The following is a 15,780-nucleotide window of genomic DNA, read 5'->3' as shown; positions in this document are numbered from 1 at the left end:
ATTTGAATTAAGGCAATAATGAGACGAAATGTGGAAAACATGGAAGCGCTGTGAATACTTTCTGATGAAGATGCCGCCTGCGGTGAACTTTGCCGTGCATGAATCATCACTGGTTGAGGACAGAGACCAAGTGCAAGCAGTAGCAAAGTAATCATGGGAAAACCTGATGTGGACCAAATAACCGGGTCCAGAGCCAGAGATGGATGAATCTCAGCTCAAGTTAGAGGATGAAGTTTTGTTTTTTTGAAGTATATCAGCAGTTTCATGTGCAGTGATACTTTGCTAGAGTCTGGAGACACAGGTAACATTCAGCTGAAAGAAATAATCAATCATGAGTTGATTTCTCAAATACGCAGACCAGGTGATGTCATTTCACATGCTGTGTTATCAAACTTAAAAATTGACGATGTCAGCATCAGTGGAAGTGAAGTTGGGGCTTATGTCGAACCACTTATGACTGTTAGATAGTGAGATCACTGAAGGTGACAATGTTGATGTTAATCACATACCGACAAGAACCGTGAACATCAACAGGTTCTGAATTGACTGACGTGATAAGAGAGTCTCAGAGAGACCAGAGATTGAGCAAACTGCACAAGACAGTTTAGAGATTGTGTGAAAAAATTGTTACGAATGTAAAATTGCAACGACTTTGAATGTTTTGCAGTATAGGATGAAGTGATTCGCAGAATAAGCATGAATCTCTGTACATGTAATTTAAATGATGGATGCACATGATCTTAAAATAGGTTGGATTTTGTTATGGAAACTACTGCAATGGATCGGAAATACTCTATGAACACAGTTTAAAGCTGCATCTTGCGAAGAAGAAAGCAGATGTGAACACAATCACAACAGTTCACTGCTTTTTCAGGGCCAAAAACCTAAACTTTATGGAATTTGCGTTACCGTCATCATACAGCTCATGTAAAAGCTGCTCCGAACCGAGATGTGTTCGCTGAGCACTCCATTAGCCAGATTTAACAACTGTGAGAATCACTGAAGCACCCTAAAGGTCCTTTATTTGACAACAGTGCGCTTTCTGAACTGAGGCAGCTCCCATGGTGAGAAAGACTAAAAGGGCAAGAGGAGGAGGAGGAGGAGGAGGAGGAAAGGGGAGCAGGAAAGGAGACGGCGCTGAAGGATCAGGTGAGGAAAGCGGAGCTGCTGGAAATGTCACCCACAAAACTCACTCATGCCAATGTCAGAATCAGTTAGAAATCCTCAGCGAGACACTGCTTTTAACCCCTTTGCACCAGCTTCATAAACATTCCAGCAGTTTCTCTTCGCCAGTGCAGCTCAACACTGCCCCCTAATGACAACGTACCTTTTTTGAATATTAAGACGAAGAGCTTCACTTCATTCTCTACTCTATTGGTGTCAAACATGTGGCCAAAACTGACCAACAAAAGGCCTTAATAGTAAATTGCAAAGTGTAAAAAGTTTAAACAAATAAATAAATAAATAAATAAAAACCTCTTTGCCTGTCAGGAAAATTATATTTATGTAATAAATACAAGACGATATCAGATTGCACTTTTTTGAAAATAAAGGTTAAGTTTTGGTAAAGTGAGTTAAATGAGAACATATTGCAAATGTAGTCATATTTCTCCATACTGGTAGAATTTATCACGATCCATTGGTTAAAATGGAAAGGAAAACTTATACCAGTTGGGATGAAATGCAAGTGGATGCACGTCGTCCCATGTTCCACTCCTTTTAACAACATTGTGATCACAATGAAGAATCAACATTTGTTTTACCAGACATTGAACAGGTTTTATTGAAGTATTTAGCTTCTTGACAAAAGCCAAACAAGTACAAATGATGTAATTACATTAAATACAAGTAGATTTCTGACCTTTTTTAAAATGTTCCTTCTTAAATGGTCCGTAGCACATTTTGACTTCATGGCACAATGGGGGGGAAAAAATGCACGTAAAAAAAAAAAGAAGAATGTTTTGGTTGTGAAATCCCCATACACGTATTGAAGTAGCCACATAAGGATCATTTTAGTAAAAACAAGCGTAATATAAAAAGTGCAGCATCAAGTGATTCCCTTGGAAGGTGCTATGGCATTGAAAAAGACTGGTGAGAGACTGAATCCCACTCTTTGGTACCTTTAGTTATTGTGTGCAGTAAATCAATGACAGTATTTCCTTAAGAGTACAGTGAAGGGTTTTGATCATTCGCTGACGGGTATTTAAAATGCAAATATTTCACAGCATCTTGTCCATGCTGCTCCGATACGTAAGAAATGCATTTCCTATGACTGTTCTATTTTTTTTATGAAGCCCTTCAAAATGTACAAACCTGCACCGTTAACTTTCTTTATATTTCAAAGCAGGAAGTTAAAAAAAAAAAAAAAAAGTTGGTCTGTAGCAGCCTCAGTGAGTTCAGACTCGTGAGAGGAGGTGGTTTACAGTCGGGAAGGAACCATGAGAGCTTTGAGTCAGTTTTGTATTCAAGCATCGGAGCTGTCCTCCACTGGGCTGGAGCTCCAGGCGGAGCTGTGGGTCGGGCTGCCCTCCGTGGAGCCGTAGGACTGCTGAGCTTTCTCCCCCTGGGGGTTGCTCACCGGTGATTTGGGATTGAGCACTCGGGGAAGGTAAACCTGGAAGTAAACAGCAGAGCCGTTGTGAGCGCTGACTCCGCGGATTATTTTACGTCCCTTTGTGACATCTTTGATGCTGCAAACGCACACTGACAAACACCGGTTCGTCAATACTGGGTTAATCACTAACGTAAGAAGGACGACCGGCTGGACAATTGAATGTGCAGTGAGGTCACGCCTGTCTTGAATATGTCTGATCTTTATTTATGCCGAGGAAGAAGAAGTACAGTACCTTTGTGTTTTCTTCCACTCCCTCCACTTGATCCTCGTCCTTCTCTTTGACCTGACAGAGAAAACAAGCAACGTGAAGGATGGCATGAAGGCAGCAGTGTTTTCACACACACAAAGAAAGGAACACTGACCTCGTAGTTGTGTGGACTGAGGTACTTAAAATGTCCGAAGCAGGTGTAGCTGATACACACGAAGACGGTCAAACACAGAACCACAAGAGTGAAAAGAGATGTGGAAGTCCAGAAACCTGAAACAACAAAAAAACACATTGGTTTCAAAGATTTTTACATAACTCTAGAAAATAGATTTACTTCACAACCAGAATATAAAATCTGTCTATTAGCTTAACAGCAGCACTTGAGGTCTATTTTATACAGGTTGTCCTTATTTAGTAATTTTTATAAGTGCAAGCTTTATAGTGATATCTTGCCTAATCCTAACTTTGATATAGAATAGAATAGAGAACTCGCCATTCCACTGGCAAAACACCACAAATAATTTTTTTTTTTTTTTTTTTTGAAATACAGTTAAAAAAATATCTAATATCTAAACATGTCTTCACCTCTAAATTGAATGAATTTCACAGCAGGACAAATAGACATCTCCACATTTTGATCTCCATAACAGCAATAAATAATTGCCCACACACCAATCCAGCTGCTAACCTGCTCTGAGGACAGAGAAGAAGTAAAGCCATATCAGACAGATGATGGGTGCAGCCAGAGCTTGGTTGACGGCTCCCAGGTGGACCTGGCGGTCCAGGCGGGCGGGCAAGTAAGCGAAGTACAAGTTGTGTCTGTCCACCAGGTGCTTCAGCAGCATGTACAGGAGACCTGGGAGAGGCAACGTGGAGGCAAGTTCTTATAGAACCGAGATGCAAAGAAAGTAAACCGTCCAATAGAATAAACGAGAGTACAGTGTGTGTGCGTGTGTGGGTTCTCACCAAAAGGCACAATTATAGGGCAAATGATGCTGTAAGCCATGATGACCGTAAACACACAGAGACTCCAGCCGTACATGGCTCCATATTCAAACTCGTAGGCCTGGTTCTGTAAACGGAGGCCCAAACGCGTCGTAAATATCAAGTCAAGACTTTAAAAGCTCAGAAAACATTTCAGTTGAGTTGAGTTTACAGGAAGAGAAGTATTTATCAGTGGAATCAGAAGCACATCAGAATGTTCCTAAATTAATAACTCAAGTCACTTTTGAACCAAAATGATATTTTTGTGTGCCCAAGTCGACTCTTAATGGAAACTCCTCTTTGTTTGAATGTTTTTCATAATCGCCGCCTTGTTTTATTGTATTTCCTTCACTTCCTTGTAAAAGCACTTGTGTCTGAATGGTGCAATATAAACATATTTGCCTTGCCTTGCCATGCCTCAAAAAACACTTGACAGGAAAACAGTGGACAAAGTATTTATGACTGAGCAGGGCTGTCTATAGCAGTTCACAAACCTGTTTGACATATTTCCTTTCGGCTGCAGAGCGAGCACACGTCATGCGAATGGTGTACAGCAGTAAACCAGGCAGGCGCAGCAGCTCCATCCCGGAGCCCACCAGGGCCGCCGCTATCACGTAGTTGACAAAAAAAGCCCCCTGGTCGGGTAAAAACACACACCTGATGCCAGGAAAGCGGGGGGAAACATGGAGGAGGGATAATAAAGGGATTAGTGGAATCGTAGTAGAAACGTGTGAGGAGGCTTTCATTTCTGATGTTGTGTTTGTCAGACATTTTTCTGACTATTAAGCTCAACATTAAACCTAAAAAAAAAAAATCTACTTCTGGAATCATGAATTATATATGGGTCAAACATTGGATCATTAAAACTCTGAAAGTGTAGAACAGGATCTTAGAAATACTCTGGTATGCACTTTATGGTGGTTTTTTTCTTTTTACTAGATTCAGAACCAATAAACAGAAAAAGAAGCATTACTTACTCAAACCGCAGTTTTCCACCTTCGAGAAACTCTGTATCGAACAACCATCGGAAAAACACTGCAAGACTAACCAGGAAAACACACAATTAAGAGAATTTTAAGTTTATGCCAAGGCATCCTTCACCCAGCATCATTTCACTGAGGATTAATATTTATTTGAGTTAACTGGCGATCACAATTTCGCTTATTTAAAACCTCTGGAAGAAAAAAAACAACTAAATATGTTATAAGTTCCCATTTTATCTGTCATTAGTATGACTGGATTAACAATTCAGTTAAGAGACTGAGAACAATGTTGCTTGTTGATACCTGGTGAGTCCCAGCGAGGGGAGGATGAGCACCATGAAGATCAGGAAGAAGTACAGCTTCCGCATCATGCTCAGCTGCTCTCTGGACCTGAAGCAAAACACAGCAAGTGAACTAAGAATGAGCTCTGGTGACAGAAACCTGTGTGTGTGTGTGTGTGTGTGTGTGCGTCTCTGTTACCTGCTCCAGTGGGCCTCTCCGAGGGTGGAGTAGTACACTATTGTAGGTAGCAAGGCAGAAAAGGACCACAGCAGCAGAGTGGGGAAGAACTGACTGACGATGGGGCTCTGGCGATTAAAAAAACAAAAACGCCGTCAACGTCCGCGGCTCTGAAAGCCGAACCCGTGACGGCTGACGGCTGCGAGTGCACGTCTCACGTTGAGATAGGCGATGGGCTTCGTCACGTTAAACTTGTCCATGGTGCTGATGATGATGGTGGGAGTTGTGAGGAAGGTGAGCAGGAGGAAAAGGAGGATGTTTATAACGATGTAGCGGAGATACCAGAGAATGCCCCGCACTGATAGATTGTCCCTGTGAGGTTGACAAATGAAGAAACGTAGAGGCAGAACAAATGAGTTGGTGGGAGGAGGGGGGGGGGATCCACAGGAATATGTAATGAATAAACCAGTTAGGTATAATGACATTACTGTGCTGTCTTGTGCTCAGTCACTCCCAAACTATTTCTACTGAGCCTCTCTTTTAAAAATACCAACATTTTCAGCCCCCCAATCTAACATTTCAACATTACTTTCAAGATTTAGTCTAAAAACTGCTTCTTGGCAAAAACACAAGCGAGTGTTAACAACGGTTTTTACTGTGGAGATGATCATTGAGCAGCGACCCCCCCCCCCCCATGCAAAGGCTTTGAACCCCCACTTTTTCTGAATCACTGGTCTAAAGTATAAGGCTAAATGCCTTAAACTGGGTGTGTGTGTGTGAACAAGATTTGGCTACTAAAAACTTTTTCACAGTATGAGGCCTGAGAAGCAGAGCTGCATCTTCTCGTCGGGGGTCACATTTTCATATCATTATGATATTTCACAATATGAATTCTGTTCTCTGTTCCGTTCGTCATCTGGCTTTCATAAAAAAAATTCCATATGAATCATTCATTTTTACAAAAACAAAAAGTTAAGCGCCATGCGATTCCAATAAAACCACTGTGCAGGAGTTGAACTCATATGGCCATGTGACGCGTTCAGTCGGGGTAAAGAGGTTTCAGACCTTACCAGAACACGTTTTTGGGATGTGGCGCAACACTGACGCGCCACTTGTTCACTTTCAGCTCTTTGCTGGTCGATGAGGGCTGGCGCTCCCGCCCGCAACACCAGCTCGTGCCGCCGCAGTCCAGTGCATTGAAGTCTTTCAGAATGCTGCGGGCGAGTGAACGCAAACAGCAAGCGACATACATTAATGAGCATTTGACACGAGAAGTCACTTTTGTCGCCGAACAAATTCACGAGGCACCAATAAACAGCGGAGATAAGGGTTCAGCTCAGGCCAGAGCACAGAGAGTCACTTCTTTCTGACTCTTGTCACGACACAACACTGTATTGATTTTACAAAACCACACCATTGAACCGATACTCACTACTTGGCCATGGCCTCGTTCTGCAAAGTGACGAAAGCGATCCCCAGCGGCTTCTGCGGCACCAGTTCGACCTGCTGTCTCACCTCCTCCAGCAGCTCTTTTTCTTGAGTACTGTAGTACTCGATGGCGTCGACCTGACGGGACACAAGGCTCACCAATGTTTCCTCTGCATCCCGCCAACATTTCCCACATGTTGCATGGATTAAGGATCGAGACGAAAAGCGTTCAGGCAACTTCACCCTAAACTGTCACTGCTCTCACGCTCACCCTCTCGCAGCTGCTGCAGCAACACATGTGGCCGCACAAACGTGGGCTGATCAGGTCGCGCTCCCCAGTTTTCTCCAGGATACGCTCGTAGTAGCGCAGGTTCTTTCCAGCTCGTATCCTGGTTAGGAAAGAAGAGTAAAGCAACACGTAGGTTGGTTGGGTTTGAGAAAAGCCTTCAAACTTTGGACAGATTAATGCAGTTTGTTTGTTACAAACAAAGTGTGCAAAAGCTTTTGTGACTTCACAGTGATAGTGACAATAGAGTCAATCTGAACATAATACGAGATGCTCAGTTTCTCTTTGTCCATTTATATGTAGTCAAGATATTCAATCAGCGAACCCACTACAAAGTAATTTTCAGGGATCACTATTTGGCAGCTCTATAGGTTGTGAACTGGCTATATGCTGGAACAAAGTCCCATTCACAGACAATGAAACATTCCATAATCATTTTTGATTCCTTACCTTTCCTTATCAAGGTGCATCAGTTTAGAGACATCGTAAGCCAAAGTCAGCGCACAGACTTGACAGGATGGATATGCTTCTCTGCAAAAAACAAAACAAAACTCATTGAGGAGCTGAGAAAGTCACAAGTGTTTATGAATGAACCGAAACAAAAAGTCTCTGCAACCACTTCCATACTTTAGAGGTCACTTTACTCACGTAAAATGGGTCTTTAATTCTTCTTCTGTCGCTGTTCTAGGAACCGAAGATACAAACAGGGTGTTTCTGGCCTAGGGTGAATATGAAGGGGAAAAAAATGCAGAATTTATAACAATATTATGTGATTTGTTGGTTTACTATCAATCGTGTCAATGGAAATAACGTCTTGAACCCATTAGGGGAACAAAATCACATCTAATAACATGCAGTCGCGTAGTTCTGAGGGACTCACCGTCTCTCTGCACATCTCTTTCACTTGTGACGTGTGACGTCGCAGCAGCGCCACGGTCAGGCCCAGGTAGATGACGGCAAACACTGTGTGCAGCCACAACACGTTGTTCCTGAGAGCAAAGTGGGGGATGAACGTCTCGTTTCATCCAGTCATCCTTTACATGTATTTTTTTCGGCGTCACAGTTACCCTTTTTGAAGATTCCCAATAGTTGTCTGTCCAAAACGCTGAGGATCATTGGCTGAAAATAAACGAAGAGCATAGTGGTGTTTTTGAGTCAATATTCATCCAAGAGTCAAAATGTAAATCCAGTGGCTGAATAGGAAGCAGCAGCACAGAACTTCTGTTTTGAGCAATTGATCCAAATCCCACAGAAGATGTGTTTTTCTTTAGACATGATCATTTATTGCTAATTCTGAGTGTACAGAGGACACGGGGGACAGGTGAGACTGAGGAGACTACCAACGTTTCCCTTTGAGAACAAACAAGCATTCAGCTCATCCACTGTCAGTAGAGTTCTTGTCAAACCTTAAGGGAAGTAGCGACCTGGGGATGATGCTGTCAATTTCAGAGGGAAAAAACTAACTTTTTTTTTTGTACTTATTTTTTTTACATACCATCAAATCTATTGTCGGTGAACTTGTTAAACCTCTCTTGTATGTTTCTTTAAATTCACACAAGGCAAATTTGGATGCATCTGTAACAGCAGTGTTGTTAATCTGGTATACATTGTGGACCTCATCAATACTACATATACTGTATGTCTCCCTTGTTAATAAATAAGACACACTTGCACCTATTCACCTTAATACAGCTCATTCATAACTCTGTGGGTCAACACATACAGAAAGAGTTCAAATGTTTAATAAATGCTATCAATATCAAGTTTTATAAATATTTCATAATGTTGCATTAGACCCATGTTATGTTCAGAACAATGCTGATCTTATAAGCGTGTAACACTTAGACTCAACTGTGTATTATATCCTTGTTCAGTAATGATCAAAAATAAAACATTTATTAGCAGAAACTTGTTGCCTTTAAAATTTAATTTTGAATCCATTTGCTTAAAAGAGGTGTGACATATTGACAGAACTGTCAAAGCACTTCCAGCTCTCAGGGTTTACCCGACTTGTGCATTGCTGAACTTCAACCACACTGTGTAAACCACTGTCTCCCTGTTGTTGATTGCTTTGTTTTTTTTAGCTCGAGACGGGATGCCTGGTGTGGTGTAAAACCTACTCAACAGGTCTCCGGTCATGTTGACAGGCAGTATGATTGCGAGGGAGGTGATGGTGATAATCACCAACAGGACGATCAGATGACGCTGGAAGGACAGGTAGTGAACAGCGTCCATGCCGCATCTGGCTTTTATCTTTTCATCACTGAAACACAAACGGTGAAATGTACTTTTACGCGTTTCATTGTAGTGCACTGTGTCTTGTACGAAGAATCATGATGAAGGGCACGCGAACACCTACTTCATTCTGATGATATAGGGCAGCCAAGAGCAGAATCCCTGACAAAAAAAAAAAGTTTTCTTACTATAAAAGCATTTAAATTTACACGTCTCTGAAAGCACTGTGGTAATAAACTCGACAGCTCCTTGTCACTGTACGGCTTTCTTTTTTTTTTTTTGGGTCACGTACGGATTCATGCTCAGTCTCATCCACGCTGGACATGACGGACGACATCCGTCCGTAGCGGCGGTGCATCGACTCGGTGAACCTGACGAACACAGTTGAAAGAGGGACGCTGAACCATCATTCTGTAAAGCTGAAAGGCTTCAGCACTGAATAACACGACGCCGTGAACCGACCCCTCACTGTCTGCCACCAGAGCCAAACGCCCATAGTCCCAGAACTTCTTCCTGATGATGGAGAACAGGATCAGCAGCACCTGTAGGTATTGAGAAAAACACTATTTTACCATAATTTTGTCTTTCGTGAAGCCACGAAGAACACATCCAGTGAATGGAGTGTTTCCGAAGTTCGAGACAGAGAAATGACTGCAGTCACAAGACTTCTCATCTGTAACTCGATGCGGGTAAAATCCGAGGCCGGCTGGCGGGAACTCACCAGGAAGACGCAGAAGTCGAGCAGCAGTACGAGTGGCACGCCACCAAAATCAAGTCCCGTTAATACCGTGCTCTGCTTTGAGCTGTAGCAGCTGCTGTTGTCTGAGAAGTCGGAACCATTTGTGACCAGCAGAGGCCACTGTTCCAAAAACGAGGACATGACTGGAGCGGGCCCAGCACCGTGTCTGCAGAGGGGAGGGAGAGAGCAACATGTGAGAAATGGCCTCCTGTGGAGAAAACAGGAAAACAGCCGAGCTTGAGGGGGATGATGAAACTCCCGAGATGTCAAGTTTATATAATTATATATCTGTACAATCTCATCTCAATTGAGCATAGGCATTGAGCTGATAATACAGACAACTTCAAAGATTTATATTAGTTTCAGATAAAAAAGAAGAAGAAGCTGATTGTTTATTACTTAACCCTCACAATGTATCTTTGATGCTACTGCATGGCTCAAATTTAGATTAAATGAAAAAATTCATTCACTTGAAGGGCTGTAATCAACATTTGCCTCATCTGAAATCATGCCAAAATCAATACCTTCTGTCTCCAATATAAGAAATGTAGGCAAGGCAATTTTATTTATAGAGCGCCATTCGAACACAGGGCCATTCAAAGTGCTTGTACAAAGAAATAAAAGAAATTAGGGAAATACTGAAAAGCTTTACAAAGACATACGAAATATATTAATAAAGGAAATACATTGATTGATAGATTGGCAGAGACACAGCTGCAAAACATGTGACAATGCCTACAACAGGAATAGAAAGCACAAAAGTGTGTGTAGTGATTTTCCTGACCAGCGTTGCTTTAAATATTAGGCAATGGATTTAGTTAGGAAACACAGCTTACAACTTATGCAACAAGTAGCTGTTAACATTTTTTTTTTTTTTTTTTTTACAAGTTAAGCACAAACTAATGCTCGATTATTCCTCTGTTGTAACAAAGCTTCTTGGCAAATAAAATCTTCCAGGACTGGAAATCCTCTTTGTTTCCCCTTCAATTGGTGCCACATTTGTTGGATGTGCAGCAGAACCAAGTAGTTAATTCCCAAATCGTCTCTGTCAATGTGAATCTACTTCTTCTCCGTCCTCCGCTGTTGCGATCAACCATTGTTTTGTTCTGTGACGCATGAGGTTCTTCCACAAGTTACTGTTGCTCCTGTTTGTCAAATGGATAAACTGGTGAATTGTTAATGTGTCTTGTTTCTTCACACAAACGTCAACAACAACAAAATATTGGATACTGCAAAAGAAGATTTGCCCTTTTTTTTGGGTTTGTTTTTTAAGGCTGTAACCTACATTCTCATGCCACAAATGCATGCTGCTGACATTCAAAAATGAAATATTTTTTTTCACCGCTATTGCCAAAGAACAGCATTAGAGCAAAGAAATCAAATACAAAATAAAATAAATCCCCGAGGGAAAGTTTTGTTCAGCGTTATCATTGCACTGATCAATTAGTCCAAAGATAATCTGTGTGAAATCTCTGGCAGGCTGCACCAGCAGAGAAAAGTGCTTGCAGTTGTTCGTGGCACATGATGAACGTCTCAGAGGCTTTCGGATTATTGAAAACAACATAAAACTTTCTGCAGCATCAAAATTATTAATGACAAATTTCACTGATTAGCATACTTCTAATCGGCTGTGGGAATCGATTGGTGTTTTTGTTTTTCTTTTGAAGGGCCCTTCTGTGCTTTTTTCCCCCCTTTATCTCACATTATGTCGTTGGAGTGTTTTATGCCTCTCCATCACTGTAAAAGCCAGTTGTTCATATCGGAGCTGCCAGAACTGAATCTGTTCACCACTTCATACTTTGTTAGGTAGTTTGCTTTTAACCGCTGAATTACATTTGATTAAATGACCAGTTGATTTGAAGACATTATCTGAATGTCCACAAAGGAGCACGGATACAATCAAACATTACATTGTTCTGTGTTGGTTCTTTTGTTGTTTTGGGGCCTTTTGTTGGGAGTTTGCATGTTCTCCCTGTGGATGTGTGACTTTAGTCCATGTACTAAACCTCCATCTTCCCCCAACATTCTAAAGACATGCCGGTTATATTATATATAACCCTTAATGGCATACATGTGTAAATATTCTTTCACAAAATGCCAGCACAGATATATGATAAATAATAATCAGTACTGTGAATATAAGTAGCTAAATGAATCAGAAGATAAAATTACCAATAAAAACAACAGTATTCACACAGATCTATACATTATTTAGTGTCATTGACCAATATGGCATCATTATACTTCTTCTGGGTCTTAACCAAGTCCAGACAAGATCTACAAACTGTAATTGAGTGCAGTAGGGGGGGGGGGGGGGGGGGGGAGGGCTATGATTGCAACACTGAGATAAAAGTTATAGCATCACTTTGACTGAGCAGAGCTAAAATAAGAATCATGTGATTCACATTATGCGTGACTCCTTCCTTACTGAACTCGCATGCAAAGTTACACAGCTGCGTGAGAAGATGTAGACATTTTGCAGCTAAAACACTGACTTAACGATGATTAGTGTACATTTCAAACAGAATAGTGTCCCCCTGTGTTATAATGAAGAATGTGAGACATCCGATCAATGTTAATTACGAATCAGCATGCGGCTGCATCGGTCTCAGCAGCGGCAGAAAGCCGTGTGGGAGGTTGTGACGCCCTTTTTAAAATGCCTTTCCAAACTCGATGCGACCGAATGCATTTTATCTTTTCTAATCCGATGTTAATCTTGTGACAACAGGAAGGAAATTTATATGGAGGTGTGCGCATCAAGTGACGTAAGAAGAAAAGTAAAGCCTATTGCAAAAGAATTCTCTCATCTGATCAGTGGTAATCACATATATTTGCACAAATTTCAACCCGACGTAAAAAAAACCCCCAAAAAACCCAGTGCATATAAGAGGACATGTAGACTACTAACTATCAAAGGTAGCAGACCTGGATTTTATGAGTTATTAATGTGTTAGCAGTTTAGCTTTCGTCAAAGTCACGTTTTGTGAATTACAGTCACCGCTGTAAGTATTTCAAAATGTGATTGTTTACTTGGTTTAAGGTGTACAATTACAATAATTATTGCACCCATGACTTTGTGTGACGTCAATTTATAATTCTTCACATTTTGGTGTTGGATTTTTACCCCACGTATCTTTAATGGCAGAGCTTGTAGTATTGTCCAGACTTTAAGTCACATTTGTCAAAGAAATTAAGAAAAAAGAAAACTGAGCTGTATTTCGTAAAAACTTTTTTTTTTGTATTTTCTTCATAACGGAAAAGTTTTTCTGCTTTTCTCCAGCTCTTCATGTGTTTCTCAGAGAAAGAAGTGTTCTCCCGCTGCTGTTTCTGTTTCCGGGTACATATTCTTAAAACTACAGTTTAAACTCTGCTGTGTAGCGTTTTCATTTTGCTGACAGTTCGCTTGTTTACAGTCAAATGTGGTAGTGGCAGAGGTTTTTATGAGGTACATTAGTGGCATTCTGTTGTCATAAAGTGTCATCTATTAGTCCCAGATGGTGTGTGCCAACATACTCCGATATACATGTGGCTTCATATTATACATTTGATTACAAAAACAACCCAAAGAAAGGATTTATAGTCCAGAAAATGTGGTAGCTATGATGTTAAGTTGGTAAAATACATACATACAAACCAATAAATAAATAAATACATGCAGACAGAAACATAACCTTTGACCAAATTTCTTTGGCGAAGGTAACCAAATGCAAAAGTCTGATGGATTGTTGCCACGGCTACCAACATTTGTTTTTCCTTTAGAGCCCCTCTGATTACCTTTGAGAGAGGCTGCAGAACCTCCCTCCCATCTCTGGTTTGCTAAAAAGAAATGACTAACGACAACGATCAGCACACCCAATCTAACCAACATACAAAAACAGAAGATATGGCCTGTTTCCCAAGCCTGATTTTCACTGTAGCGTATTATGATGGTACTTTTCAAACTTTCAAATTTGACAGGATCACAGCAGTGATCCCAGGGTCAGAAGCACGTTTACGTGAAACATATGTTTTGACACACTGATTCCTGTGTGATAACTTCAAGACAACTGCGTTTTTAGTTTTATTAAGATTTGTTGGGACAATCACAGTTTAAGGATGATTGAAAGAAGCTCCACTACAACATTGATTTGATTCCCTGTTACAAGGGAAACAATCTTGTCAAATATACTCAAGCCAAAGTGTGCTTTTGCATTTGCAAGGTCTGCATTTCCAATAGCTACTAGCATCTGATTCAATTATCTGTAAATACTATGTTAAATAGAGATAAAATACAAGCCGTGACTATAAAAGTGCAGATCAAACGTGTAGATACAATTGATATTGTGAGTGAACTTAAATTACTTGGATAGTGATCACTACCTTATCAAACTTTATCAAAGTGGCCACGTACAGCCCAATTTCTCCTCAGTTGAGCAGAGTGTATGTCTATAATTGTGCAATACCAAACAATTATTATCAAAAATTACTACAATCTCAACATAAGGCCAATTTTAATGAAAAATTCCGACGCAAAACACAGTGAAATACATAAAAAAAACTTCTATAACTGTTGCATTACATGTTTTTACAAACTCACTCTGACAGAATGGTTTTGAGGCTGGTTTGATAGCATCAAGGTAGCTGTCTTTAATGGCAGCATCACAGATATCTCACCTCGCCTCTCAGTGCTGTGTTGTATCTGCTACTCTTAAGAAAATAGTTTAAAATGTTTTGGTAAATATTTACAATTGGCTTGGCCCGATTGGGGCCAACTGTGGGTCAGTTTGGGCCCACGGGCCTTACCTTAGACAGCCCTGCACTACAGAATCTATGGAATCATCTTTGGCAAGTAGTTTTAGTGCATGCATTTTTTTTTAAATGTACTTTTTTTCATTGATTAAACACAGAATCAGAGAGAATGATGTACGTGTGTGTGCGTGTGGGTGTGTGTGTGCGCGTGCGTCAGACTGGTCACATATAATAAAACACATCCCTCTCGCGCCCCACCTATCCTGAAATAGACGCAGTGAGTCACGCGCCGCGCACACATTTGACTTTTTATAACTTTTTTTTTTTTATATAACTTTTTCCTGCTGACGTTGACGTTGAAATTAATGAAGGACAAACCCGAAAGTCGGCAAACAACACACTGACAGTGAGATCTGTCACTTTTCAGAGAAGCTTGCGGGCGTTCTTCTTCCCGTCAAGCTGTATTTCTCACACAGCTGTGACAACTTTTATAAACACGCACCGAGCCACGACTTGAACAAATTCCTACTCTGTTGCGTTAAACCGGAAGAATCGGGCCGCTCAAGTTACACACGCACATAAACGTTTTGTTTCTTTTTTTTATTCCGTGAAATAAATAAATATCCTTACCACTTTTCACGTCTCAGAGTTAGGTTAGCATCCACTCGGTTTATTATCCTCCGAGACAAATGAACGGCGCTTTCCTGCGTTTTAACGCTCCTTTAACCGCCCAACGTGTAACTTGGTGTTTTTCCTCCACCAGTAAACTTCTTCTCCAGTAAATACTCGAGCATGACGGAGCCTCCGGTTCCTCTTCTGCGCATGCGCCCACGAAACTGAAAGCTTCTTCTGCCCGGAGGCGGATCGAGGCTGTGATCGAACTTCTCGCTGCTGTGGCTGCAAGAAAGAACTAGTCATGGGAAAAAAATAGAAAAAAACATAGGAGGGAATTACTCATACTTTCACTCGTGTATGCTCCTTTTGTTCCCATTCAGTCTGCTTTTATAATAAGTGGTATAAAATGTATAGTTTCTTGAACTTGTTTCTTAATACATTGCTATATGTGTTACGTTCTTTTCTGTCATGTCATGGTATGATGGTAACATTTTATATTGT

General features: G+C 40.9%; 1 protein-coding gene across 1 annotated transcript; it reads right to left on the bottom strand.

Moving 5' to 3' along the window:
• Nucleotides 1-1,776: 1,776 nt before the first annotated feature.
• On the bottom strand, nucleotides 1,777-15,436 carry tmem63a (transmembrane protein 63A). Its single transcript, XM_080514544.1, has 23 exons — nucleotides 15,295-15,436; nucleotides 9,919-10,102; nucleotides 9,660-9,739; nucleotides 9,490-9,568; nucleotides 9,322-9,359; nucleotides 9,083-9,225; nucleotides 8,030-8,081; nucleotides 7,843-7,951; nucleotides 7,611-7,681; nucleotides 7,413-7,493; nucleotides 6,948-7,065; nucleotides 6,681-6,814; nucleotides 6,319-6,462; nucleotides 5,467-5,620; nucleotides 5,270-5,376; nucleotides 5,093-5,179; nucleotides 4,784-4,849; nucleotides 4,301-4,463; nucleotides 3,789-3,894; nucleotides 3,511-3,678; nucleotides 2,977-3,092; nucleotides 2,847-2,897; nucleotides 1,777-2,614 (listed from the first exon to the last, which is right to left on the bottom strand). The coding sequence occupies exons 2-23, from the start codon at nucleotides 10,075-10,077 to the stop codon at nucleotides 2,465-2,467; spliced, it is 2,376 nt and encodes a 791-aa protein (XP_080370670.1). The 5' UTR covers nucleotides 10,078-10,102; nucleotides 15,295-15,436; the 3' UTR covers nucleotides 1,777-2,464.
• Nucleotides 15,437-15,780: the final 344 nt, after the last annotated feature.

Source organism: Blennius ocellaris (genome assembly GCF_963422515.1).
Source record: "Blennius ocellaris genome assembly, chromosome: 18".
Classification (NCBI taxonomy): Eukaryota; Metazoa; Chordata; class Actinopteri; order Blenniiformes; family Blenniidae; genus Blennius; species Blennius ocellaris.
This window is presented reverse-complemented; position numbering and strand designations above follow the sequence as displayed.

Bases quoted from the DNA above. Each gene is read 5' to 3' on its own strand.
- tmem63a (XM_080514544.1), bottom strand. From the start codon at position 10,077: ATGTCCTCGTTTTTGGAACAGTGGCCTCTGCTGGTCACAAATGGTTCC. The intron at 4,464-4,783 runs GTAAGTAATGCT...TCCTGGCATCAG, and splicing joins GGTGGAAAACTGCGGTTTGA to GTGTGTGTTTTTACCCGACC. The intron at 3,895-4,300 runs GTTTGTGAACTG...CTCCGTTTACAG, and splicing joins AAAGGAAATATGTCAAACAG to AACCAGGCCTACGAGTTTGA.